The 27851-nt window shown below is 38.4% G+C and overlaps 2 protein-coding genes across 3 annotated transcripts; one reads left to right on the top strand and one right to left on the bottom strand.

Moving 5' to 3' along the window:
* On the top strand, nt 1-8469 carry eri2 (ERI1 exoribonuclease family member 2). Of its 2 annotated transcripts, XM_002931961.5 has the most exons (10): nt 18-117; nt 336-400; nt 2216-2286; nt 2366-2446; nt 3628-3755; nt 4111-4267; nt 5191-5291; nt 6304-6385; nt 6533-6621; nt 6815-8469. In XM_002931961.5, exons 2-10 carry the CDS (start codon nt 378-380, stop codon nt 8162-8164), a joined length of 2082 nt encoding a protein of 693 aa, XP_002932007.2. In that variant the 5' UTR covers nt 18-117; nt 336-377; the 3' UTR covers nt 8165-8469. The 2 variants fall into 2 exon arrangements, with proteins under 2 accessions (XP_031748622.1, XP_002932007.2); XM_031892762.1 differs by lacking the exon at nt 336-400 and having other exon boundaries at nt 1-117.
* acsm3 (acyl-CoA synthetase medium chain family member 3) lies at nt 8212-27278 on the bottom strand. Its single transcript, XM_002931983.5, has 14 exons — nt 27137-27278; nt 25835-26096; nt 24260-24470; nt 23291-23498; nt 23061-23204; nt 21161-21317; nt 19974-20053; nt 19584-19707; nt 19072-19152; nt 16532-16633; nt 16010-16137; nt 15177-15276; nt 10845-10964; nt 8212-9702 (listed from the first exon to the last, which is right to left on the bottom strand). Exons 2-14 carry the CDS (start codon nt 26036-26038, stop codon nt 9616-9618), a joined length of 1746 nt encoding a protein of 581 aa, XP_002932029.3. The 5' UTR covers nt 26039-26096; nt 27137-27278; the 3' UTR covers nt 8212-9615.
* Nucleotides 27279-27851: the final 573 nt, after the last annotated feature.

Raw genomic sequence — 27851 nt, 5'->3', positions numbered from 1 at the left:
GTGTTCCGGAAGTGACGTATCGGCCTGGGTCTCGGAGGGGGAAATTCGAATGAGGGATCACAAACAGCCCAGATGGGGCTGCAGACGGCGGCACCTCGGATTGTAAATGGTTATACGGTGCGTATTATTTATTGGTATAGTCATATATTTATTTATCAAATTCTTGCAGGTTTACCTCCCCATCATAGGTTTGTAATTCTCTAGGGTGAGAACCATAACTCTCTGTATTAGTTCCCCTGTGCAGTGCTACTGTTATAATCACCTTTCTCTCATACTAGAGGAAACACTTTTTTTTTTTTTAATTTCTGTCTTATTAAAAATTTCTTGTTAAACAGCCATTCAGTTCCACCTAAGATCAACTTCTGCGCAAGTCTGACATGGCGACTAAACAACTGGCAAAGTAAGTTATAAAAGGTACCGAAATGTCTGATTTCATAAATGGACTGGGGTTTCATTAAAGGTTATTGGTGACATTTTTAAAGGGTAGTTCACCTTCAAGTTACCTTTTTATCTTGTAGAATGATATATTCTTAGCAGCTTTTCAATTGGTCTTAATTTTATAGTTTCTGAATCATTTGCCTTCATCTTTTGCCTTCTTTCAGGTATTAAATAGGGTTTGCTGGCCCCAGCAGCTGTGTGAGGCTACAATTTTCTTGTTAATTCTACTTATTTATTACTTTTCTTTCTATTCAGGCCCTGTCCAAATCATATTCTAGTTTCTTATTCAAGCCACTGCCTGGTTGCTGTGGTATATTGGACCCTAGCAACCAGATAGCTGCTGAAATTCCAAACTGCAAATTGTTTCAGAATATCATCATCGGAATATACATCTTTATAAAAGTTAAAAGAGAAGGAAAGGCTAATAAAATGTTAATCTCAAGCTGCAGGCATACCTTCAGTTCTTTCAATAGTGCCCTTAAGTCTCCCCATATTTCTCCTGTTCAGATGATCAGAAGCTTCATAGGGAAAAAAAACACTGAGCTGTGTAAAGAAAGTTCCCATAATGCCTTGCTCCTGCACCAAGACTGGTGTACATGCTCTGTTAGACTATGAGGAAGCTTCCTGCTGATTGGCTCAGATCACACATTCCTAAGGGGGGAGTGACTTCTTAGCATTCTTAAAGGAAGGGGGAGCAGGAGACGGGAGAGAGCTGCGTGTCTCTGGCTCAGGAAAACAAAGACAACAAATCCTGTTTCTTTTGACAGAGAAGTCAGTGCAGCGTTTCTGTGAGTGCTTATGGCTGTATTTACATAGACCTTTCTGATAAAGCTTACTTAGTTTTTACCTTTCCTTCTCCTTTAAGATAAAGGTGAACTATCCCTTTAAAGACAGAAGAATGTGCCAATATGTTCACTTCTTTTCTTAAAAACACTGGACCTAAGAACTTTCTAATTAAGTGTCACAACTTTATTGTTACCAGTAATTCCCAGGGATCATTTGAGTCTAGGGAATTTTACTATACTGCGCATCCACAGCTCTGGCTACAGTGCATGGGATCCCTGGGAAATACTGGTAAAATGGTGATGTGACATTTATTTAATAAGATCTCAAGGCTGTTTTTTTCTTAAGAGTAGTGCAGACCTGGGGGGAAAAGTTAGTGATTTAATCCACTTGGGGGTGGCTAACATTTTGCCTCCCCCCCTAAGTGAATAAGACCTTCTTTGTCCCTTAACTTAGAATGCTTTTCAGCCACACTACTATAAATAAATAGACCATGTTTATATGAATTCCATGTACTAGTTGGTGGAAGGAACAGTCTGAATAATTTTTAGAGGATAATTTATAGTATATTATATATTTATATAATAAACACATGGTAGTGGGGCATCAATTTACTGTTAATGTGTTTCTTTGTTTCCATAAGAGCATCAAAATGATCAGAATCAGTATATTGTTAATCCCGCCTATAGGTGCACAGAGAGATGGAGCACAGCTTCTCTGATTTCTCTTCATGTCTCCGCTTGATAAATTCTCATCAGAATGAAAGTTTGTTTTGCCTTTGTTTTCCTAGCTTAGGCCATATTATTCCAATGATAAGAGCACTTTCTTTGTCAGAGAAGGGAAAAGGCTCACATGAGAAATAATGAAATGAAGAATATTGCATTCCGTTAATACTTAACTTACATTTCTATAATGAGTTTTTTTTTGGAAAAAAGAGAAAAGGAGAAAAGTATGTTAATTGGATTAAAGAGCACATTTTGTATTTTATGCACAGACAGCTTGGCTTAATAAGGAGAAGCTCTAAAACGTCTCTGTCTTCAAACAATATCTCACATCCCAAAGCTAGTAAGTGTGTTTTTTTTTTTTTAAATGCAAACTTTTATTATAAAATGTATTGCGCTATAAAACCTGGTCTATTTTGCAGGACAATTTTTTGAATACCTAATCATCATAGACTTTGAGTCAACTTGTTGGAAAGATGGCAAGCATTCTACTCAAGAAATCAGTAAGTAGTAAAATATTAGCTTAGCTTTACATTTACATAGTGAACTTTTCATACTTAAAGGAAAACAGTACCCCCAGAATGAATACTTAAGCAGCAGATAGTTTGTATTATGTTAAGTGACCTATTAAAGAATCAGGAATATATATATATATATCAGTAAATGTCGTCCTTTTACATCCTTTCCCTCGAGCCACCATTTTGTGATGGGCTGTGTACTCCTTCAGAGATCACCTGACAGGAAATAATACAACCCTAACTATAACCAAACTCTGTCCATTAATTGGCTTAATAGGTTAATTAAATATGTGCACCATTAATTGTATGATCCCAAGGGGCGGCCCCTGCTATCTCACTGAAATATCAAGTCAGGATGAGATTGTAAATCTCAATTTCCCCTTAAGCTGGCCACGCACGCGGCAATCTTCAATCTTTTGTGCGTCCCTTGGTCGCATGAAAGATCGTTCCAGCCCTCCACTAACGTTCAGGGCTGAATCGTCCGATATTGACGTAGAAACTATAGGATTTCTACCTCCTTCTGCCGATTCAGCCCTGAACATAGATTTTGCTCAGTCTCCTTCAATGGCGCCAGATCAAAATCTTTTAACCCGCCCAATTGGCGAGTCGTCCGATATCTGCACCCTTCTGTGATATCAGTCGCCTCGCCTAGTTGCCATACACGCACCGAATATTGTACGAAACAAGGTTTCGTACAATATTATCGGTGCATGTATGGCCAGCTTTAAATTGCCACAATATTGTAATGGTAACTTTTGACCATGTGGGCCAATCTGTTTGCTTTTTTTTAGGCTTACAATAAGAGCATTACCCATTTAAAATCTATTCATTTTTTTCTGTTGGATAGTGTGTGCACTGTTGTTTAGGGCCAAAGCTTAAAATTTATAGGGCAATATAGATCCATGTGTCCAACAATGTCTGGATCACATGTTCCCCTGTTTGTGGATCACACTTTTAAACTGCTCTTTTTGTTTAATTTCACCTCACTATTAAGCAGCCACTGTTAAAAGGTATGAGATTTAAGTTCTAATTATCTTAAAGGTTATAATAATTTATTTTACCAAATATTTAAAAATACACACAAACTGGTCTTTTAATATAAGAATAGTATTACTGTTGCTTGCATTTGGAGCTTTCTAGGGCCAAATATGAACTTTACTTTGCAGTTGAATTTCCAGCCGTTCTGTTAAATGTGGCAAATGGGGAGATTGAGTCTGAATTCCACACATATGTGCAGCCCCAGGAACACCCAATACTGTCAGAGTTTTGTACAGAACTCACCGGTATAAAACAGGTAAAGCAATGTGTTTATTATTTTCTATCATTTAGGTTGTATGACACTGACTGCAAAAGGCTATGGTAATTCAGATAGCTTACAAATGATGCTTACTATTTTTAGACACATAACAAACACTTGCCTGCTCATCCTATAATGCAGGTTAAATGCCTGCTGTGTATTAAAGCATTTATTTAACATTATAGGATTTGGTAATTACTAAATTTTTTGATAGTGATGGCAGCTGATTAAGGTTAGCACAGTCTTTAAAAATGTAATTTTTCCCTTAGTCTGGTGAGCAAATTTCCCACTAACTATTCCATTCACCTGGACCTACTGCTTCATGTCTGGCTTTATCATGTTTTTTTAACAGTTACAAGTTGACAATGGGGTTCCATTGAAGATCTGTTTGTCCCAATTTAACAGTTGGATTCAGAAGCTCCAAAAAGAAAAGGGTATTGCTTTTGTTACTGCTGTACCAACTCATTCAGCAGCAGAACACAAGATGTGTGCCTTTGTCACATGGTCAGGTAAGGAAAAAGCATTGGTTTACCTGTCTTGGCAGTGGGTCAGCAATCTCCCCATCAGCTTAGGAAAATATATTTGTTTTTTGTCAGGAGAATATGTTATGTTTATTTGTTTTTAGTATTCATCAGTTCTAATTTCTGAAAATATTTTACTTTTTTTTTTTTTATTATTATTAAAACATGGCCTCTCCGTTATCTGTAGAATGCCAGGCCCCATTTCCTAATTGGGCAAAGTACAAAAGCAAAAACCCAATGTATTTTCCCATATGTGCATCATAATTATTGAAGTGACTGCAAAATTTTGTGTGCACTAGAATATGGGAGCATGAGAGTGGCTTACACATGCACATGAGAGTGGCTTACACATGCACATGAGAGTGGCTTACACATGCACATGAGAGTGGCTTACACATGCACATGAGAGTGGCTTACACATGCACATGAGAGTGGCTTACACATGCACATGAGAGTGGCTTACACATGCACATGAGAGTGGCTTACACATGCACATGAGAGTGGCTTACACATGCACATGAGAGTGGCTTACACATGCACATGAGAGTGGCTTACACATGCACATGATAGTTGTCACAGCATCACACAGGTGGGTAATGGCTGTTAACTCCCTTCAATGTTGTGTGCAGGCATGGAAAAGTGAAAGCTTAGTTAGATTACCAGTGCACAGATAAACCTCATGCATAACAGACATTTGATAACAAAACAGTCACAACAGAGGGGAGAGGGAGGGGCTTGTATACTGGCAATCTACCTTGCAAGGACCTAAGATGGTATACCTTTGGTTTACCTGTTTAGATCAAGAAATAACAAACACCATAGCTTTTTTTAAGATTAAAACAATAGGTAAAAAGTACAATAGGCTGCTGTAGTAAATCAGCATGCTTTTTGTTTGTTTTTTCTTTCTTCAGATTGGGATTTGGGAGTCTGTTTGTTGTATGAATGTAGGCGGAAACAAATGAAAAAACCTGACATCTTGAATTCATGGATTGATCTAAGAGCAACGTACAAGGTGAGCTAGTGAACTAAACATTCATATTAAAATCTGTAATAAATATTTGCACAGGTATGGGAATCCGGAATGCTTGGGACCTAGGGTTTTCTGGGAAAAGGGGTCTTTCTGTAATTTGGTGTGTGTATAAAGCCAGCTTGGTTTGCGGGTCACCATCGCAACCATCTTAGTGAGTTGCTATTGGTGCACGCATAGTGGTGGGAGGGCTCTGAGTGATTATTGTGGGTGAGCACTCCTTTGCCGTCCTTTCAATGAACGCTCACAAGGACTTTTAAAAGCGCATGTTAATGGGCCTTGGTGTGGGAGGGTTAAATTCTGGGTATTTCTATTTTTTTCTACTATAATGCTGCTGATCAGACAAACATCTTAAAACAGATCCTTAAATGAAAGATGACACCACCGAAGGTATGCCTCTCTATGGAGGTTAACTCTTTGTTGCAATTTCCTTGTCCTTTAAAGGGGAACTCCACCCAAACACAACTTATTTCTTTTAGAAAAGTAAACTTTTAGAAAAAGCAACTTTGCAATATACATCAAGTAAAAATATGCAGCCTTTTCATGTTTTTTAATGTAATAATGTGGTTGAAACAGTTACTTAAGCCCGGCCCTCTGTTCTCATACTGATCTGGCTGACTACTTTGAGACTCAAATAAAATGTAACAGTTGTCGACTGTCCTCAGCCTGCCTGTAGCCTGCATCCTCCAAGTCCCACAATTCCCTGCACACATGATGTCAACATGACATCATGGATTATGTAGTTCCTGCATGTTACAATTTGTAACATCAGTGTTTTAGTTCATCCTCCCCTGCCAGGTTTTTAAATGATGCAGAAAGAGAAGAACTGGATTTTATATAAAAATGGTTTTTATTCATATGTTTTTTAAGGAACAGATTACAGTGATAGGGATATTAGGGGTTTCTCTTTTCTGTGGGGCTCTTTAACAAATTTTAGTTTGGAAGCCGGAGTTCCCCTTTAAACAATTAAACAAAATGTGCTTTATTCTTATTTCAGCTTTTTTACAACCGCAGACCAAAAGGACTTAATGGCGCTTTGCAGGATTTGGGAATTGAATTCTCTGGAAGGGAGCATTCTGGTATGACCTCCTATTAGGAGTAGTAGATTACTGAATCTTTTTTAAGCTATGATAGATTAACCTGAACATTCTGAACTGTTTGTTAGCAGTACATTTTACTGGTGAGCTGTCTTTGCATGTACAATTAAATAAAGATCTGTCTTGTAGGTTTGGATGATTCCCGCAATACTGCAAAGCTGGCTTGGAGAATGATCCGTGATGGATGTGTGATGAAAATAACCAAATCTTTAGATAAGGTTAGTTGGTTCCTCAGGTCTCCCTTTTTTCTTGCATTAGCAAGGGAAGATATATAAACTCATGCATGATGCAATACAAAATGAAGCAGCATGTTATAAAGTTCTGGTGAATGCTCCTTGCTGCCTTTGTCAGCTTTCTTTCTGTGGAGATGAAGCATTTTCAAACCTTCTGGATTTTATTTGTGAAACCTAGGTGAACCATAAGATTTCCTATACAAGACCTGCGCAAGTGCTGCCAGCTCAGGATGCCAATTCTGTACAAGTGGGTAACATCCAGACATCTAAGAAGGATTCAGAGAACAATCCCCAGCAATCTGGTAAAAATGACACTTGTGGCAATGCTGTGAACCTACAGAAGGATCTAGAGCCTAGTTCTTTAAAAATAAACAATAAACCTGTTGTCGGTGGAGACAAAACTGTTACAATGTTAACTGGACACCAAGGTCAAAAAATATTACCATCTCAGACTTTAATAAATGGATTATCTACAACTCTTGGTAATGGTCCCAAACGTTGCTTCACCAACAGAACTTCACTCGGCTCTCTGCAAACTGGGGCACCGCTTGGAGCTTTTACTTCTACACCAGCCGAGCACTCTCTGGTTTCAGGACATGTTCTTATGTCAACCACTGTTACCTCAGTTACTGACATCTCTGCTTTGGAAATAAGCTCTACATCCGAGTGCTTATCCATGCTGGCTGATTGGGAAGATGCTGCTGTTATAGAAGACTCTCAGGAAGAGCCAAGTGTCACAACAAATGAACAATCAGATATGTTAATGGCAGAATCATCAGGTCACATAACGTTGCCTGAAACAAATACGGGAAACTGCAACAGAATAGGGAATGATAAATATGGGCATTTTCGACCACAAATTTCTCATTCACACTCTGTAGCATATCAAAGCCCTAATACGACAATTTATAATGTTAATGTAAAGCAAACTGTGTCTAGTAGTTCTGCATTTAAAATACCTTGTGTGTTGGCAAGCAGATCCACTGAAATGATGTCAGGCTCTGCACAGCTACACAACATGCCTCTACCTTTGCCTTCATTTCCAAAGAGGAAACTTTCAAGTGTAAGCTTTTACTCACCCCCCAAAAAACAGCCTTTTATTATACACGAAGATAAGTGCTCTTCTAATAACCGTTCTCTGCCCATTATCTCTAGCCGCCCTCACAATGTGCCTCCTACCATTTTAAATGCTACAGTGAATAACACCTTCAAAGCTGCCCGGTCTGGAAAAATCACTGCCCCTATGTGTAACTGTGGTCGGAGGGCAAAGAGGCTTACGGTTTCTAATACAGGCCCTAACCAGGGCAAAGCTTTCTACACCTGCTCTGTAAAGAAAAGAAATGAGGAAAACAAAAAAGGCTGTGACTATTTCAAGTGGGAACATACAGTTGTCAAGGAGAAGTCTGCTCAATCCACAATCGTGCTGTCTAAAAGCGGAATTTCATTTACCTCCAACAACAGCTTTACGCCAGCAAACTCTGCCTCTCGCAGGTCGTTTGTTTGCTTAAGACCCTCAATGAGAACATGATTTTTAAACAAATTCTTTAGCACAGAAAAGGGAACATAAATGTAATGTCTTTTTTTAAAATCATTTTTATTAGACACTTGCTTTTGAGCTCAGATATCAGAGCTTTTTAATGAATTGTAAATATACTGTATATTTTCAATCATATGCTCTGACAGTATGCTAATGGATTTATTTTAAAGTCAGTGCCTACTCATGAAGGTAACAGATATTTGTGATGATTTTTATACATTTTTTATATTTAATAGACTATGAAATAATGACTTATTTTTTCATGAAAAAATATTTAATAAACTTTTTAAAATCTACTTTTCAAAAATGCCTGTTTTATCTCCTATAAATGCATACCATGGCCAGTAGCCGCTTTACTGGAATACGTGTAAAGCAATGGAACAAAGGAAGAGAAAAATACATAGATATGCCAAATATCTTTAACCAAATGTTGTTGCAGGAAATTGTTTCGCTACAACACTTATATCACTGGTTTGGGTAGGAAAGTGCTGTACAGCTTGGTGCACTTAAATTCTTTATTTATACAGAGCCATCCTTTTCTGTGGTGCTTTACACAGGTAGATTATCATTTACATCAGTCTCTGCCCCAGTGAAGTTTAAAATCTAACCCCCATATGTAATAAAAGGCACTAAGTTTGCCCAAGAGCAGTAACCCATAGCAACCAATAAGATGTTTCCTTTTAAACAGGTGACCAGTAAATGCTAACTGCTTATTGGTTGCTATAGGTTACTGCTCCTGGGCAAACGTAGTGCCTTTTATTATATATCCCACATTCTCACACACACTGACCAGTTTTGTCAGGAGCCAGTTAGCCTGTTGGTGTGTGTTTCAATTATAAAAGTAATTATAAATGTAACATTAGGTTTAGTTTATCTTTCAGTTTGCTCACATTTATACAAGGTACAGGGCCCAGCCTTTATGCACAGGTATGGCTTTGCAGTTATACCTAATCTATGAATGAATTTCTATTTAGTTATATTCCACAGACTTCAGTGACAACATAAAAGAACATGCCTTTTTAATAAGAAATTCTCTACCTTGTCTAATATATCAAACATAGATTTGCACAAATATTTACTTTTACTATTTTTATTCCCAATTTGCCATAATATCTTGACTAAGGCTTTATAGACCAATGCATTATACATTTTTATGACCTCTGGTACAGCTTCTTTTAAATTATTGTAGGGTTCTTGTTAATGGAAAACAAAATGGACAAGTGGACAAGATGTTATTCCACCCTTTTCTTTAACAATATTAGACCAATCCTATACTTTGCCATTTTAAAGGTAAGGGATCTGTTATTGCAAAGACCATATTGATACAATATTAGGCAGTGGATGTTTTAATTTGACCTTTGTAGCATTTTCCTTTAACAATGCTGGAACCTACAAAGGGGAAAAAACAAACTTTTTTTTTTTCCCCTTTTGTGTCGATTATTCTACACATTTCCCCACTCTCTGTTTCTCAGCTCGTTTCTTCGAATCTTGCCACTGACTGTCTTGGGTAATTGCTGAACAAATTCTATCTGTATATATGAAGGAAAAAACAATGTCATGTTGCAGCCTTGCACTGATAAAGTACAAAAAGTAAATCATTTGAGTTAAGCATCACATGATTAACCAATATCCTTTAGGTACCAGTCTCATCATAAGCAATCTTATCTCACCCTGACCCAATGCACACTCTCAGTCTCTCCCGCCCCCTTAAGATGTTACAAGATACTACTTTCTTTCTCTTTTTTTACCTCCCAGTTCACCCAACCCTCCCTTATTTCTTCGTACACTATGCAAATTCTCTAAGCCATGCCTCTTGCCTTTTACGAAAGGCTCCAATAGCTGCTCTCAATCAAAACAATAATTTTTACAAGTGATCGGGGCACTGAGGAACTACACCTATACTTTTGTAATTAACACACAATTTCTTTGTTTTATTTTTCAATAAAAATGTAAGGTGAAAAAAAAAAGAAGCTGTGCTTTTGACAGAGACCAGAAAATGCTACGAATTGAAGGCACATACACTGGCCAAGCCTGTATGGTATCCATCTGACCTGCCTGTTGGCTGAATGGGCAGACACCATATGAGGAGCTACAGATGGTTAAGGTACCTTTGTATTGTTGGGGCGACAGCCGAACGACCTGCATGTAGTGATGAGGAGCTGTGGCTTCTCATCCACCAATTCAATATAAGCTGGTTGGCATGTTGCATTGGCAGTTGCGACTTTCAAACTTGCCCTATCGACAGATATCTATGTACCATGCATAGCTATTGGTTGCTATCATCTGGCCATAGCACGTGCTGAAAATGTGCTAATGCTTTACTGGAATATGTATAACCTGCTTAAAGAAAAGCTCAACTCACTGGGTGGTGCCAATATGGAAGCATAACAATCAAATTCAGATTGCTAAGTTTATATCCTTTTCGTCTTTAGTGTCTAATTCTGCACTAGGGACAACTGGGAAGAATAAGAAACATAGAGGTGCGTGCTGTCTTACTCTTTTCTTCAGGCTAGTACACTTTTGCCAAAAGTAGCACTGGCCCAAGGAAAAAATTGATCTCTTGAATTCTGTGGATGGGGGAAGAATGAGGGGCTAACAAAAATATTGGCCTTCCTTAACATATTGGGCTTTCCCTGTCCTTTAATAAAAGGAGTGGAGAATTTAAACTTACCTTTCTTGGATATTTATATGGAGCTGTTATGTTTCTCACATGTTCCTGTAGCTCCAGGGCCAGTTTTTCAGGGTCATACCCATTATAAGCAGGAGCAAGGACAACAAAGGCTTTTACTACCTGCAGAGCAAATATTATGTGTTAGTTTCATAGCATCTATATGCAAGCAGCAGATAATGTTCCATTATACAATCTGTTTAGCAGCCAGATTATGATAATTGGGCATTTTGTCACATCAAATGTTTTAGAAACTAAAAGTTTTATCACACCACTTTGCAATTTATTTTGTCCGAAATATGTCTCCTTAAACAAGAGGTTCACCTTCAGATTAACTTTTAGTATGCTATATAATGGCCTATTTTTATCAAGTTTTCAACTGGTTTTTGTATTTTTATAGTTTTTGTTATCAATTGCTGCCATAGGCGGATTTTAATGAAGGCTTAGGGAGGCTAAGCCTCCCCAAACCTAAGTCCTTTGTAAATTTACCTGAACTTGTTTGCAATATAATGCTGTACAAGTTTGTAACTGAAAACGGAACGTGAAGGAGGTTGCAGGTTAAGATCAGACATCAGAGTATCAGTAGCAGGGCTGTGTGGGGAAAGAAGGGTTGTGATGTGAAGGGGTGCAAGTATAAGGCAATAATAATCCAGCCTTAATGTATTCCACCTTTCAGGCTAAGTACAATCTTCCTTAGTTTCTGCTCATAGTCTGCTACTCTTCCCTGCCTTCCTTCCCAGTGTAACATTAGCCTGCCCAGCAGAGGCTACACGGAGCTGAAATTACTGAGGGAAAGCGATGCAGAGAGCTGGAGAAGGTGCTGCTTTACCTTATTAGTAAGATAAGCACACATATATTCCTTTATATATCCTTTATTTTTATACTATATTGGAACTGTAGAAGTGCTGGCAAAGTTTTACATAGCTATACAGTAATAGATCTAATGTTCAGCTCATATAAATTAGAAGTACACCCAAGAGTTACGTCTGAGGTGGAAACTGATTCTTTTGGGGGTATTTAGATTTCTAGGAAATGCTAGGGAGTGATAAATGATTGGGGTGCTAGAAATATGAACTCTGGTAAGGCTTAGGGGAGATATGTTCTGCTGGAATTGGTTATTGCGGGGGGGCTTAAGTTTTGGAACTGGAGATATTAAGCTGATAATGGCTGGACTGGCTGGGAGTTGACAGAAAAATGCAAGAGACAATCTGTAGAACTTAAAAATGAATGCTGGGAGTAGATTGTAAGCAGCTGTTGGTTTAGAATTAATCTCATATTAAGTGTTCTAGAAATGAGTAGAGTTATAAAAATTTCAGCTGTAAAGGACCAATGCCACCAAAACATGAATGTTTGTTTTTTTTTCTGCTCCAAACTGCATTTTTACTTCAGTATTTTAAAGTTGTCAACTTATGTGTGTGACAAAATTGAAAAAAAAAAATATATTGTACAGACAAGTGTTTTCTCTGTGTTTCCCTGTGCAGGATCTTTCATGTGTTTCATGTGCCACCTCCTCTCCCTATATGTCACTCTCATCCAACCACTATGTCAGTTACTGCCTTCTTCATTATTTTCATTTATAAACCCCACCCTCTCTCCTATCCCCATATATCCCTCATGTAACGCCGGTCATAACAGGCTTTTCACCCATATGCCATTCCCCATGTGTCACTCACTGCCCAGTGCCATCCTTGTGTTCATGGGGGGACCCATATAAATAACTTGTATGGGGCCCCAAAGTTCCGGATGGCAGCCCTGATAAAAGTCTCTTATGTTCTGGCACTTCCCACTGATTGGCAGCTCTGTCCCTGTTTGCCCATCCTGCTTCTAAACTATCTACCAATATGTCTGTCAATATACACATTTATAAAGCAGAAAACATACATGATATAATAGTGGCCAGCCAGCCTTCTATGGAAAGTCTCTCATATAACCCACATAGGGCTTTATTGGCTCCAGCTTGGATAGCCATACAAGCACCTGCTTTCAGATCAAACACTTTTCAAATAGATGTTGTGCCTATTTTTATGTTATGAATAGTGCAGCACAGTTTCCAGATTCATTCTCTCTACTTATTTACAGTCCCCCTTACTTATGTAACAGTCCCCCTACTCATACAGGTCTTGCTGCAAGCAGCCGGCTTTAACCCTGAATGTTTCCTTCACACAGTTAGGACGCACCAACTGTCATATCTAAGACAACAGACCAAAAAGATCCTCCTACAAGTGGGAGGACTCAGATAGCCTAGTGGTTAGGGAATCAGCCTTCAGTGTGGTGACCCACTGAGACTCGGGTTCGATTCCACCCTAGGTGCACCTTGTGACCTTGGACAAGTCACTTAACCTACATACCGATGTCCCGGCCAGGCAAGCTGCGCGGGCAGCTCGAGAGCCGTTACTTTTTCAGTGGCTACATTTACCTTTCCCTTACCAATCCTCTAATGATTTATAATACCAGCTATGAAATTGCCTGCCTTGATTGCCCCTGCCACAGTTAGTGGAACTGAGCTGTCTATGGCAGCTGAAAGCAACTATCACAGGAAACATCAGTTTCTTTCCACTCGCAATAAGAAGTCAATTGATACACATTCCTGATGCTTGCGATATTAACTATGAGAGCCCACTAGATATCAGACCAATGCCAATGGCGGTAAAAGACTGAAAGCAGTTGCAGATCAGCAATAGCTGGATATTCTGAAGACAGGGGCGCCCCTGCCATAAGCCTGCAAGGTACTATGGGCAGCAAAAAGCCGCTCCTGGTAGCTTTAAGAACTGAAATTCAGATTTTAAATCGCATTTTCAACTCAGTACTAGCAATGTGGCCCCCTCTTCACACCTCTGCAAGGGAGGCGGCATCTGAAAGGCTGCCTCAGGGCAGCATAGACCCCAGAAACACCCCTGTCTGAAGATGAATAGTTTTTTTTTTATGATTAATCTTTCTAGGAAATGATAGGGAGTGATAAAGGATTTGGGGTGCTAGAAATATAGAGAGAGACAGCGTTATGGAACTGAACAGAGTTAAAAAAATAAATTCAGCTGTAAAGGACCAATGCCTCCAAAAAATGAATGTTTTTTTTTCTGTCACCCTAACTGCTCCAAGCTGCATTTTTACTTCAGTATTTTAAAGTTATCAATGTATGTGTGTGACAACATTTTTTAAAAATTGTTCATGTCTCTTACAGTGTTTTCCCTGTGCTGGATCTTTCATGTGTTTCAGCACAGGAAGAAATGCAGGACTATATACCCTATTAGGAAGCTCCTAACACAGCAAGTTGCATTCCACCTACATTTCACGCTTGCCTGTGCCACAGTGACTACAGTCATATAGGAAATACAAGCCTGCATTTCTTTTTGTGTTCCCCTGCGCTGAAACACATGCAAGATCCAGTGCAGGAAAACGCATGTAAAAAATGCTTTTCTGTATGAGTGGGGTAACTGTCATTGTATATAGATACGCAACATTTTAGCCTCCCCAAACAAAAAATCACCATCCGCCTATGATTGCTGACTCCTGGTTCTTTCTAACTTTTAAATGGGGGTCACTGACTCCAGCAGCTAAAAAAACTATTTAGGCCCTCCTCTATTCATATTCCTATCCCTCTTTCAAACCGCTGCCTGGTTGCTAGGGTAAATTGGATGTTAGAAACCAGATAGCTACTGACATTCCAAACTGGAGAACTGCTACAAAAGCTACAAAAAGCTAAAAAAAATAAAAAACTGCAAACAACAAAAAAATAAAGACCAATTACAAATTGTATCATTGTGTACATCAAACTAAAAGTTAATTTAAAAGTGAACAACCCCTTTACCACAGTATTTCCCAATGTATGGAGCTGGCTAGATAGGCTGAAATTTGAGGGCCATTTTTATTTTACTGTCTTGTATATCCATTGAATTGCATTTCTATAAAAAGTTATATAGGGAATATATACTTCTATTTCATTTACTAAAAACACCTTTTAATTGCCACTAAAGCCCATTGCAAAAAGAGCTTTTTTCTATGGCATAGAATTTCTGCCAGCCATATAAGCAGGACCATTGAGTTACTTTATGGGGTCCCTTAAATGTAGCTGTCCGCATCTTCAGGGTTCTTGGTACTGGTACCGGTACTGCACATGACAAGTCTAGGGTTGCTAACTGTATGCACTATGTATCCCAGACATACAGGATAAGTAGGCCTACAGTAGGGAATTCAGCAGGGTTATTGACACTGAGCTAATAATTATAGGATTTGCCATAGCAACTCTGATCTATAATAGGTATTTCAATAACCATTTTTCTTTATAGCCTTTAGTTACTTATCTGTTTTATGTGAGGTCTGATAAGAATTCCAAATTACCTCTCCTCTGATTGGGTCTGGGCTGCTCACAACTGCAGATTCTGCAACTGCCGGGTGTTCAATCAAAGCACTTTCAACTTCAAATGGGCCAATACGATAACTAATGATGACAACAAAAAGATGTGACTTTTTTCAGTCTGGTATTGTTTTGCATCAACACTATTTTACCTCATTTTTCTATAATATTTGAATCTTTTCTACACAAGACCAATGTCTGAAAGTCATAAGATTAGGGCACTGGCACATGGGGGTGGGTTTTCAGACAGGAATCCCCCCCCACACGCTGGACATTTAACAAGCCCCCGAAAAAGAAGTGCTAGAGCACGAAGGGTGAAGACACACAGAGCTACTAGTAGCAGCTACTAAAATAGACAATGCTGATCATATACTGATAATTGTCTCTACATGTGTTTTAGCAGAGGCAATTCTCAGGGTATTTTCTGGCATTTAGTAGCCGTGATAAGTAGCTTTGTGTGTCTTCAACCTAAAGGGAACAGAATCATGCCCAGTGAACCTGCACTTGAGGGGCACTTCTATACTTAGCACCAATGCAAGGAGTAGAGTGTGTAAGTAGTAGGTGCAAGGCTTTGTTGGGATGGGTGACTCCTGTGTTTCTTCCCCAGTCTCCCCAACATGAATACAACTGTTGAATGGGGAAAGTGGCTTGCCCCTGTTTTTTAAACTTTGCACCTTGCCCATCAATTGCTAAATGAGCTCTTGTGTGTGTATCTGATGCCACTGAATATTATGGCCTCTCTTATAGCTCTTTTTGGTTATTGAACCTTCCTTTTTTCATGCAACCAAGAATAATAATTAATCCTCTTTATATTTACCCTGAGGATAAAATCACATCATCTGATCTTCCCACGAACCAAAAGTAGCCATCCTCATCTTTTATGCCTCTGTCTCCAGTAAGGTAGAAGTTTCCTCGCCGCGTGGAAGCTGTTCTTTCTGGATCACCCTTAGGGAATGCATACAGTTCTGTGACAGGTCCAAGTTTCTTGCAGCACAATCATTTATTCTCTTTCCACATCTATTATTAGCTTGCGTTATAAAGTATCTTGTGCAAAGGAAGACTTCACAGGTAGGAATGAGTTTTTGTCTTGGACCTGTTCCTTAGAGGTTTTAAATACATTAATAAAAAAGCTACAGCAGGTTGGTGCAGCAATAGGGGGACTGCAACTGCCAGCACCCCCACCATCTGCTGAGCAGCCAGTAGCAGCTCCTAAAAATATTATTCTCAATCTAAAAACAACAAAGTTCTAAATTATTAATTTAATAAAAATACTGGGAATGATTATAATTATAACATACATAATTGATAGAGGTTATTCAGCCTTTGTTTTAGCCCTTACTGTGTATTGGGAGAAAAGACAAAATGGTTTCTGTGGTAATATTCGGATGGCGATATCCCCTTCTTTTCCCTGCGGAAGTACATTACCATTTTCATCAACAATCTGTAAAAAAAAGAGTTTGCAAAAAAAAAAAAAAAAGTTATTGTTGAGATTTAGAAAGAAGAAAGATTAATGGTATGTGTTTTTGGTAGTAGATGCCCACAGTATATCTTACAGTTTATAATCATTCCCTTAGTTACAACTGAAAGTTAATGACATATCCAATTACATTAGGGGTAGATATTTTAAAAATTGGTAACATTTATGGGCCCTTTCTACTTTTTCTTATCATGATAAAAAAGCTGCCCCCTAAAATGACAAAGTGGGAATGATCCTAATTCAGGCTTTCTAGGGTTGGATTGAGACATATTCCTGCCCTTTGTAGACAGAAAAGGAGGGGTGCAACATTTATAACCAATAGCAGCAATGGACAGGTAGAATTTACATATTTGTGAGTAGTTACATAGTACAGGTATGGGACCCATTATCCAGAATGCTCGGGTACTGGGGTTTTCCGGATAAGGGATCTTTCTGTAATTTGGATCTCCAAACCTTAAGCCTACTAAAAGATTATTTAAACATTAAATAAACCCAATAGGATTGTTTTGCTTCCAATAAGAATTAATTGTATCTTAATTGGGAACAAGTGCAAAGTTCTGTTTTATTATTACAGAGAAAAAGGAAATCATTTTTAAAAATTAGAATTATTTGCTTATAATGGAGTCTATGGGAGATGGCTTTCCCGTAATTCTGGATAACGGGTTTCTGGATCCCATACTTGTACCATATTTGCAGTCATTATTCATATTGGAGCAAACTTTGCACCTATTACTTTGCCCATATATCTTTTACATTAACTGTGTAAGCTTTCAAATGCCAACCCCTCCCCCTAAAATTAAGCACAGTGTTCTTATTAAAATGTGCTAAAACCATTAATGAGTTACGCTTGTCCTGTAACCATAGTAAATAATTGACCCTTAATCTTTTCACACATTTGCCATGTGCAGGGGTTATACATTAACTGTATGTCCCATAATGTTGCACAAATGTCACTGTTCCAGCACAGGACCTCTCAGCAGAAGTGTTAAAGTGCCACAAGCCTACATTGTTATTAACACCTTGGAAACTAAATATCTTCATGCTGAGCCTCAGGAGGTATCCCCCAAATATTATGCCTATATTTTAAACTGTTTGCCTATTATTTCTGACATTTTCCAGCATAATATCTGAAATACATAGGGGTTATTTATCAAAATTCCATTTGTGTAATTTTTTTCAAAAAAAAAAAAAAAAAGCAAACGTTACCTTATTTATTAAAAATCCAAATTAAAAAAACCAAGTTTAATGAAACGGTTAATGAAAATAAAAAACTCGAATATCTCAAATTCATGATTTTCACGACAATTTTAATTGGATGCAAAGCTCAAACAAATTTGAAATACTCAAATTGACTTAATAGTTATATTTTTGCCTTCGACAGATTCCATTGACTTTTATGTGATCTCACAAGCTTTTGGACGCCATATCATTACATTTGAGTTCTTTTTTGCCTAATAGTTATCGATTCCAGGATTCCCGTTAGGGATTCGGCCTTTTTCAGCAGGATTCAGATTTGCCCAAATCCACGCTCCTGGCCAACAGAATCCTTAAAATCATGTGACTTTTTGTCACATAACATAGAAGTTAACAAATTTTTGCAGCGCACTGTGCTTTTTAACCCTTCTGTATCCTAATTTATTTATGCAAGTTAGGATTCGGATTCAGTACAGTATTTGGCCAAATCTTTTAGGAAGGATTCAGAGTTCAGCCATATCTGAAAATAGTGGATTCAGTGCATCCCAATAGAAAATTGTTGTTTTTAAAACCATAATTTCAATTCATGATTATTAGCACAAAAAAACTTGAATTGCGGGAAAAAAATATGAACATAAATAATCCCCCTTAAGAAGTAAAGACCAGTTTTAATCTTTACAATTCCACTGTCTGTAACATACTGTCCCTGACCATTTTGTTGCCCAAAAGTCCTGATAGATTAATTTTCCATTGGTGTGTATTATGGCCAGTTAGCAACTGCTGTGACTATTGTATCATGCAGCAACTGATGGAGTTAGACTATAATAGTTAACGGATATAACCTGTTTCAGCTGTTAAAACCAATTGATACATTTACTCATTCTTTAAACATTTTTTTTTAAGAGACGGAAAGGTAAAAACGAAGTAAGCTTTATCAGAGAGGTCTATGTAAATACAGCCATAAGCACTCACAGAAACGCTGCACTCAGTCCTCTATCAAAAGAAACACAGGATTTCTTGCCTTCCTTTGTGTAAACATGTTCTTCGGTATCAGACTTCATCAATCTCAAAAATCTTGCCCATCTCTCTCCCTTCTCCTGCTCCCCCTCCCATAAGAATTCACTCATCCTCCCATCAGAATGGGTGATCTGAGCTACCAATGGCTAGAGCGTTTTTTAAACGATTTAAACATTTCCCTTTTTTTATACCTCAACATCATATGCTGGAGACGGTTTGCCCATGGATCCTGGCTTTATCTTCATTCCCTTAAATGTACCACAGATTAGAACCTAGTAAATGGTAAAAAAAAGTGTAATTCTAAAGTAATCTACCAGCAGTGTTACAAATACAATCCTAGAATATACTATACTACTGAAACTGTGCATCTTATAATATCCATAGCCACTAAGGTACTCGGGACCTGGGGTTTTCCAGATAAGCGATCTTTCCATAATTTGGATCTGCCAAAAGATCATTTAAACATGAATTAAATCCAAGAGGATTGTTTTGACTCTAAAAAGGTTTTATTATATCTTAGTTGGATTAAGTACAGTGTAACAATGTACTGTTTTATTATTAAAGCGGAAGGAAAATAAATCATTTTTAAAAATTACAATTATTTCATTATAATGGAGTTGATGGGAGATGGCCTTCCTGCAATTCTGAACTTTCTGGATAACAGATCCTATACATGTACTAAGGAAAGTTAAATGCAACGTACTGTTTCTGTTTGGCCATAGCCTTCATAAATGTCCAACCCAGTCTGTTCTTTCCACTGTTCCATGACTTGAGGGTTGATGGGCTCCCCAGCGCTCACACAGTGCTGTAGGCTCTTGAATTTATAGCTGTAGAGAAAAGCAACGAAAATATGTACTACTTATGGTTTTTTTTTTTTTTTTTTTGAAGCATTGGAAGTCACCCCATAAGGCACAAATATCAGCACAAAACTGCACTCCTACTTGCAGCAAACTTTGCCCTTTATGAAATAGTACTAGGCCCTACTGCATAATTCTTCCCCAAACCTACTCATTGGTTTCAGGTTTAAAAAAAAAAAAAAGCAGCATTTGGCTTTTCAGCAAAGTGCTATGAGATCCATAAGGCTTACACTTACCTTGCAAAGTTCTGTAGTACGAGCATTCGATAGGCCGTTGGTGCTGAGCAAAACGTTGTTATAGGAAATGTGGATAGTGTCTGTATCAGAGAGAGAATTATGGACATGTCCCTTATTTCACAGCAATAAATACATTGATAATGATAAAACAGATCTTGAGAAAATCCAACTATATATTTTATGTTTGATTTCCATAACTAATGTAAAGGAAAAAAATTCAGGATTTTATTTCTATGCAGCTTTAGGTTTCATGTATACCTTTAATCTAAACTATATATATATATATATATATATATATATATATATATATATATCTCAACAGATATACTAAAAATGTCCAATTCCAGATATCTATGAATACTGCTTTATGTATAGGGCCACTATTTCTTCATTTTTTATTTTTTCCTACTTTATCAGATGAGCTAAACATCATCCAGTTGTTTAATTTCTATGAAGTTCTATGTAACTTGCAATGTTAGTCTTGTCTAGGCAGCCATTGTCTATCTGACAGGCTGCCCACAAGTCTCCTTGAGAAAGTGCCTAGCAATCCAGGGGTGTGAATGACCTCCCTATGGAGAATAGCCATACAGAGCTATAACAGTTTATTGGGCAAAACTTCCTAATGTTTCTCATTACCCATAAAAGGTGATACTATAAATCTGCGTCACTATAAGTCAGGGATCCCCAACCTTTTTTACTTGTGAGCCACACTCAGATGTAAAAAGTCTAGATGAGCCACGCAAGCATGAAATAAGTTCTCTAGGGATGCCAAATAAGGGCTGTGATTGGCTATTTGGTAGCCCATGTGGCCTGCTAGCCTGCAGGAGGCACTGCTTGAAGTAAAACTGTGTCTCTGTGCTTCCAAAACTTGTCTCCAAGCCAGAAATGTCAAAATAACCTCCTACTTTGGGGCAACAGGGAGCAACATCAAAGGGGTTGGTGAGCAACATGTTGCTCCCGAGCCACTGGTTGGGGATCACTGCTATAAGTATTCCTCATAGTAAGAACAATTCTGCAGGAAATTTGAGGTAATAATGGCCCTTTAATAAATAATCACATAGCCTTTTGTACATGAATGATCACGGCACTGGACATTCATTTAGTGCCATTTTTTTTGGATGTAATAGTAAAATGTTATGGCCTAACTATAATTAAGAATCCACTCAATTTTTTTCGAGTCTGATTACCTTTAAGACAATATTTGTGTCAAAACGGGGCATGCTGTGAGCGAATACACAGGAGCCTTGAATCCATGGCGCAAAGACACTGCTCCAGGCAGATTTTGCCCAGCCAGTGTCTGACATATTCCACACTATGTCAGTGGGGGTCAGGTCCATCCAGTATCTGATGAAGAACAAAAGCATTTCAGCAATGTCTAAAGTGGCTGCATCCCTATTAAATTACATGATATATAAGGAAGCCCTTAACATTATCTTATTTAGATTTATTTCAAAAGAACTCTTCTATTAAATGGACAGTTATCTCTTTAAATGATACTGTCATCAGAATACAAGTGTTTACTTTTACCTGAAAACAATTAAATATAAAATGTAAAGTACTTTGGTTTTGAAAAAAAAAAATAACATTTGCTTCACTTAAAGGGTAGTGGCACAAGGCCAAAAAAAAAATAACGCTGAGTTCTAAAGAAAAAAAAATAACGCTGAGTTCTAAAGAAAGTTCCCATAATGCCTTGCTCCTGCGCCAAGACCGGTGTACATGCACAGTTAATAAGACTGTGAGGAAGCTTCCTGCTGATTGGCTCAGATACACATTCCTAAGGGGGGGGAGAGTTCTTGGCATTCTTGGGGGAGGGGGGAGCTGCACACACTCTGGAACAGGAAAACAAAGAGACAAGAAATCCTGTTTATTTTGACTGAGAACTCAGTGCAGCATTTCTGTGAGTGCTTATGGCTGTATTTACATAGACCTTTCTGATAAAGCTTACTTAGTTTTTACCTTTCCTTCTCCTTTAAGTGCTGAGAACATTAAACTTTTGAATAGCTTGGTCCCTTCATCCCTTCTGAAACGCAGTACTGGGGACACCCCTAAACTTCCCCTGTTGATGTACCTGGGTTTAAAAAGCAGAGTAGAAAAGCAGGGTTGGCAGGCACCATCGTTTGCCACTTTTGGTCCTCTTCTCTGCAGCCTCCCAACAGGAGCATACACAGTTAAATTTGAGTGATATGGTGCTTTTTAGAACCAGGTACATACAGCAAATTAAAATTTAAAAAGCTCCCAGTAGATGACTCTAAGGGAACATGGTCATTTTTCTGCTTTAGGTCACTCAAAAAGGTGGTGTTATAGGACAAGAACAGCCCCATTCAGTGGGGATGCCAAAATATCAGTCACCCCCCCTCCCCCCAAGTGGATACATTCACTAGGTTTGTCTTCAGGTAGGTGCATTTACTGCACTGCCGCTTTGTATGCATTTAGCTCGCTTACAGTGGCCATACAGCAGCTGGTAAAAAGCTGCCAACTTGGCCCCTCCAGATCAAGTCAGAAGTTTATTGGCTTGTGGATAGGACCTCCAACAGGCCTACCCAATAAATATTTTGCCAAAAATCGGCCAGATATCAGTTGGACAGGTTTGGAAGTCCTGCCAGATGAGGACAGCATTGGTGTGTTCATGCAATCTTCATCCAATAGACCTCTGTAGGCTCCACTGCCAGCAAAATCAAGCCCCAATCATCTTATTTGGAGACCTTACCAAATTAGTGGTTTTGCCAGTGAATGGACACCTTTAATTGAAGTCATGTAAACTGATGCATTGGACTTACAATATAAATACACAATATAAATGCACTAAATATGAACCTCTAATCTAATTAAAAAAAGAAAACCAAACACTTACATGTCACCAGCTTCCCCCTTCAGATATTAATGTGGCAGAATTGAAAATATAAAGTTTGCCAAATGGTAGGAATGGAAATACAGGTTCCGAAGTGTTAGATATTTGCCTTTTATACGTTAACACATATTATGTGATTACGTTTGGATACAATTCTGCAAATAAGGCTAAAACGTGACATGGAATGTACTTTAATCAGGCACAATACCATCCTGTGGATCTTCTCCATATTGACTTACTTTCCATTCACTTTCAAGCCAAGCCCATAGCTGCAGTGGCTGTGTTCTGTCATTTTAGGAGAACCTGTGGTTCCACTGGTAAAGAAGATAGTCATGGGATCACTGCTCTTCGTCTTCACACAAGTGTGCTTGTCATTAGCCACTCTACAGAAAGTGTGAAAACATTATATCATTAATACAATTTCACTGCATTCTTGATATATTCCATATGTTCTATGCTGGACACTTACTGGAACAGGCCTTTAAAATCCAACCACCCATCTCTTCTTTCTGTAGATATTAGCATTTTTGTTTGCAAAAATGGAGACTGAGCAGCAACAGAGTCTACTGCTTCCACAAGGCAATCGCTGGTTATAATACATTTAGCCATTGAGGTTTGTAGCCGGTGCAGAATGTCTTTTGCTGTCAGTTGGGTCGTTCCAGGGATGAGAACCACACCTTGTAATGACATTATAATGTTAAACACATCAGCATCTGTCATAAATTGTCTACTAGACTTAATTTTAATCAGTTAAACCCTACAGCCTAACTTTTGTGCTTGTTGATACAAATCCATATTAGATATATGAAACATATCTATTTTTTAATGCTGATCGTGTCTGTTAGAACTGTTAGTATTCCTGATATTGCCCTGCTGATTGACTTGATCATATATAGGTGATTTTCCTTTGCGGTGATCAGTTTTTGAGTCTTTAAATAATTTCCTGTCCTGCGCTACAACAGGGCTGTCCAGCTGGAGGCCCACAAGGCAGATATTGCCTTCCAAGAGATTTTTATGGCTCACAGTCTAATAGGGCCTTATGTTTCTTTATCGAACATAATAATCATTTTGATATAATCAATCCAATGACAATGAAGAATTTAAGATGACAGCACTACCTACAGTTGGTAGAGCCATCTAGTAAGAATGTTGGCATGGAGAGGGTTTATTATCCCCCTTGCATAGGGCTGCCCTTGAAATTATACTGTAGGTGGAAAGGCATAGGGTGTCCCTATTTTCAGTAAGATTTAATTGTGTATTATATAGTCAATATTATAAAAAAAAAAAAAGGGCTGCTGCTGTTCTGTGTTGCAAGAAAGCTACCATTTTCTTACTTTCAAACCAGTCATTTGTCTAAATTCACACAGTGAAAAAACAGGGTAAGTTTACACTTTGACAAAGAATTATTATCTTTGGAAATAAAATTGCAGTTGCACACCTGCTCTTATACAGGCTACGTTTAACAGCCACCATTCTGGCACCCGCGGCAGAATCACAATGACTCTGTCCCCTGGTTTCAGGTTGCAGGCATCAGACAGAACGTTAGCTGCTTTCCTGGAGAGAAAACCCAACTCTTCAAAGCTCCACTTGACCTCTTCTCCGCTGCCATCTATCCACCAAAGAGCTGGGTTAGAGGACTTTCCTGCTTCCTAGTAAAAAAAAAACAACACAACAACAACAGAACCATTAATTAGCATTATTCTTAGTGTCTTCTATTGACATTTAAGCAAATGTAAAGAATAGGTTACTAGACCTAAAGCAAATTTATACCCTTTCCCCACTAATACTATTTACAACATTCCATCATACTTTACTCCAGTGGCACATTAGGCATTTTATACAAAAATGAAAAATATGCATCTATACTATAGGATAAGGATAACAACCCTAAAAACAAATATGGTTAAAATGCCATGATGTGAGATAGTGAGATTGATAGTGAGATTAATGTACTAGCCTAAATGTTCAGCATCTCTATATCAATGACGATCTAGGCCTTCAGAGATGTCACAGGGGCTCACCATCTTGGAGTGTCAGTGACATGCTCATTGGGCTCTGAGCAGCTGTTAAGAAGCTGAGCTTAGGGGTCCTAGCAAATTATCAAACAGAAAGTAATGTTTAGATGTCATATAAGCTGATGCTTATATGACATCGCCCAGCACCTGATCTGGGAACTGGCACTTATATTGTAGTGTCACCCACTGTGACCTACAGCACTTACATTTGCCCATTTGTGTCTGTTAGTTACCCCTCCCATATAGATTGTAAGCTCTACGGGGCAGGGACCTCCTTCATCTTGTGTTTTTGACTCTTATTGCTACTGTACCTTGTATTTATTTGTATTTATTGTTGTACTTTGTATTTATCCATTATCTTTAACCCCCTGTTTGTATTAATGTATTCTACTGTACAGCGCTGTGTACATAAGTAGTAATTTCTGATGCTAATTGCACTGGTTTCTGAGCTGCCATGTACTGAAAATCTGAATGAATTACTTATCAGCCTTATATTGTGGCATTTATATATTGTATACATACAGTATGTCATTATATTGTGGGTCAGCCCCTAAGCTCATTTACTGACTGAAGATGGGGGGTTACTGGGGACATCTTTAGAGGCACAGATCTTCCCTGATGAAGGGCTGTGGTTTCCTTGGGCTGGTACAGAAGCCCAGAACATAAAATACAACATTTCTGCCCTAATTCTGTAAGCTTTAGTTCTCCTTTAATGGCCAGTGGCAAAATAGGCAATTTCTCCGCTTGTGTAGAAACATGCCCAAAAGAAAAAAACTGATCCACTAACTTTGCCAATGGATTACAGCGAAGTGCGTTTTCATGCCAAAAAAGCAAACTATTTACTTTCCCATTAGGAGAACGACTATGGATAGTTAATTACCATTATGAATATAGAACAATATTCAATGTTTAAAATGGAACTGTAGACCCTATGTACAATAATAATCCAAATCCCTGGATAGATCTCAGTTTGTTTTCTTTATGAAAGGAGTTTTCACCTTTCTATTTATGGCCCATTCATCTATGATATCATTTGCAAAGTTAAAATATTCTGGCACTTTGGGCTTGTAGTTGAGTTTAATATCTTCATAATTTGAAAAGTTCTGTGGTGTGCCGAGCTTCTGGTCCTTGCTGAGTAGCCTGGCGCATGTTCCAGCGGAGAAATGGGCACCGAAAGCTCTGGCTTTGCACAGGATTTTCATTGCTGTGTTGGTCACTGAGTTCTTGGTTGAATTGCTCGGGTATCACATCATATATTCCCTGAAAAAGAAAATCATGTAATCAGCACATGTAGAACAGTGGTCGTCAGCTCCCTCCGGATGAATATTCTTTGGTTAGGGCCCCTTAGCTCGTAACAAGGTTACAAACGGAGGAAATTAACAGCCATTCAGCCATATTTCTAACAGTATCTAGGGCAGCTTATACCTGTTCACCCCTCACTTCACCCTAATTTTTATTAGGAAATAGCTGATATTCATGCTAAGCCCCCCCAGTACTGCTCTAGGCTCCCCAGGGGCAACAGTTTAGGAACCTCTGGTAGAACTAATAAGCTGCAAAAAGGGCTGTTCACCTTTACATTTAATATGATGTATTCTGAGACAATTTGCAGTTTGTTTCTATTTTTTGTAGTTTTTTTAATGATTTCACTTTTTGTTTAGCAGCTCTCCAGTTTGGAATTTCAAGAGCTATCTAGTTGCTAGGGTCCTATATATATATAAAAAAAAAAATAATGGGGACCAGTTGCAAGTTTTTTAAAGGTGAACCACCCATAGTAACTAGCTGCAAGCCTCACACTCTGCAAATGTAGCTTTATAGTGACAGTTGTATCATCGGGCCGGCCCTTTGGGGAATGTACATCTCTTGTCAAAACAGATTCCATTTCCGGACGAGGAAGTAATGAGTGCCAATGACATGCACCGTCCCCTTGTCAAAAACAGTTTGTCCTGAAAATAAAGTCCTGGAACTTTACATGAAGTAGGTGCAAGTTGGATCTCAGCTTTAGGGTGCCTTAGAGACAAGTCCAGATACAGGATTGACACCAAGCTATCTCCTTCATGCACGGACTACTGCACATTTGTAGCACAGCCAGTACTATAAGGCACTCTCACTCTGTGCTGCAGCTGAATAGAATGAGAATCCTGGGCAGAAATAACATTGGCTGCACATTTACAAAAACATCTTTACATTCCTTGCCCCTTTCAGTTACTAAATCAGTTTATGTTTATAGATTTGGGCAAGTGGTTAATGCTATATATATATATATATATATATATATATATGAGTGAAGTTGCAATACTTACAGCAGGACTGCTGAGTGTATGTGCCGGAAACCTGATCCCTCTTCCCCTTCAGCTCGAAGAATGTTTGTGAGACTCAAGAGAAAGGCAGAGCTGGAATTCACTGATTGACATGCAAAGGAGCATTCTTAAAGGGAAAGTGTTCCCGAATATTCTCGTAGGGTTGAATTTATGTTCATTCTCCTGAAACTTTGGCTTTGCAATATTTAACTTCCAGTACAGAGGCAAATGAATGATAAAAAGGGGACGGCTGACCTTTGAAATGCTGATAAATGTGGCTGGAATTTTTTTATTACAAAAGTCAATAAGTAATTGGAAATTAACTGTTAAATCTGTGAATCTGACTCTAGTAAGAGAAAAGAGAAATAGTTAGAGTCCAATAAGGCACACTTGAATAACTTGCCCAAACAGTACCATAAAGAGAGCCCGAGAGCAAAATCAATTTATACCCCTGTTGCGACATGTTGCTTTCTTTTTTTTGGAATCCACAATTACAGCAAACTGGCAACAGCCATTTTGTGGGAGCAACATGTGTACCATCCCAAAACCTTGCATGTACCAGAAAAGGGGACCTGATTTCCAGGGGCCTGAGGTGGACTTTCTGATGCCGCCTCCCGCGACTAATATTTGGAGTTTCAGCGCAGGTTGAGGCGGGGGGCTGCTTTGCTAGTGCAGAGAACACAAATGCCCTCTCTACGCTAGAAGAGCCAAAATTCTG

Source organism: Xenopus tropicalis, chromosome 9, assembly GCF_000004195.4.
Source record: "Xenopus tropicalis strain Nigerian chromosome 9, UCB_Xtro_10.0, whole genome shotgun sequence".
Taxonomy (NCBI): domain Eukaryota; kingdom Metazoa; phylum Chordata; class Amphibia; order Anura; family Pipidae; genus Xenopus; species Xenopus tropicalis.
This window is presented reverse-complemented; position numbering and strand designations above follow the sequence as displayed.

Excerpts from the sequence above, each read along its gene's own strand:
- eri2 (XM_002931961.5), top strand. The coding sequence starts at position 378 with ATGGCGACTAAACAACTGGCAAA. Across the intron at positions 3,756-4,110 it reads AACTCACCGGTATAAAACAG|TTACAAGTTGACAATGGGGT; the intron begins GTAAAGCAATGT and ends TTTTTTTAACAG. Across the intron at positions 6,622-6,814 it reads TAACCAAATCTTTAGATAAG|GTGAACCATAAGATTTCCTA; the intron begins GTTAGTTGGTTC and ends TGTGAAACCTAG.
- acsm3 (XM_002931983.5), bottom strand. The coding sequence starts at position 26,038 with ATGAAAATCCTGTGCAAAGCCAGAGCTTTCGGTGCCCATTTCTCCGCT. Across the intron at positions 21,318-23,060 it reads GGCTTGAAAGTGAATGGAAA|ATACTGGATGGACCTGACCC; the intron begins GTAAGTCAATAT and ends GTTCTTCATCAG. Across the intron at positions 16,634-19,071 it reads CTCCAGCATATGATGTTGAG|ATTGTTGATGAAAATGGTAA; the intron begins GTATAAAAAAAG and ends TTTTTTTTACAG.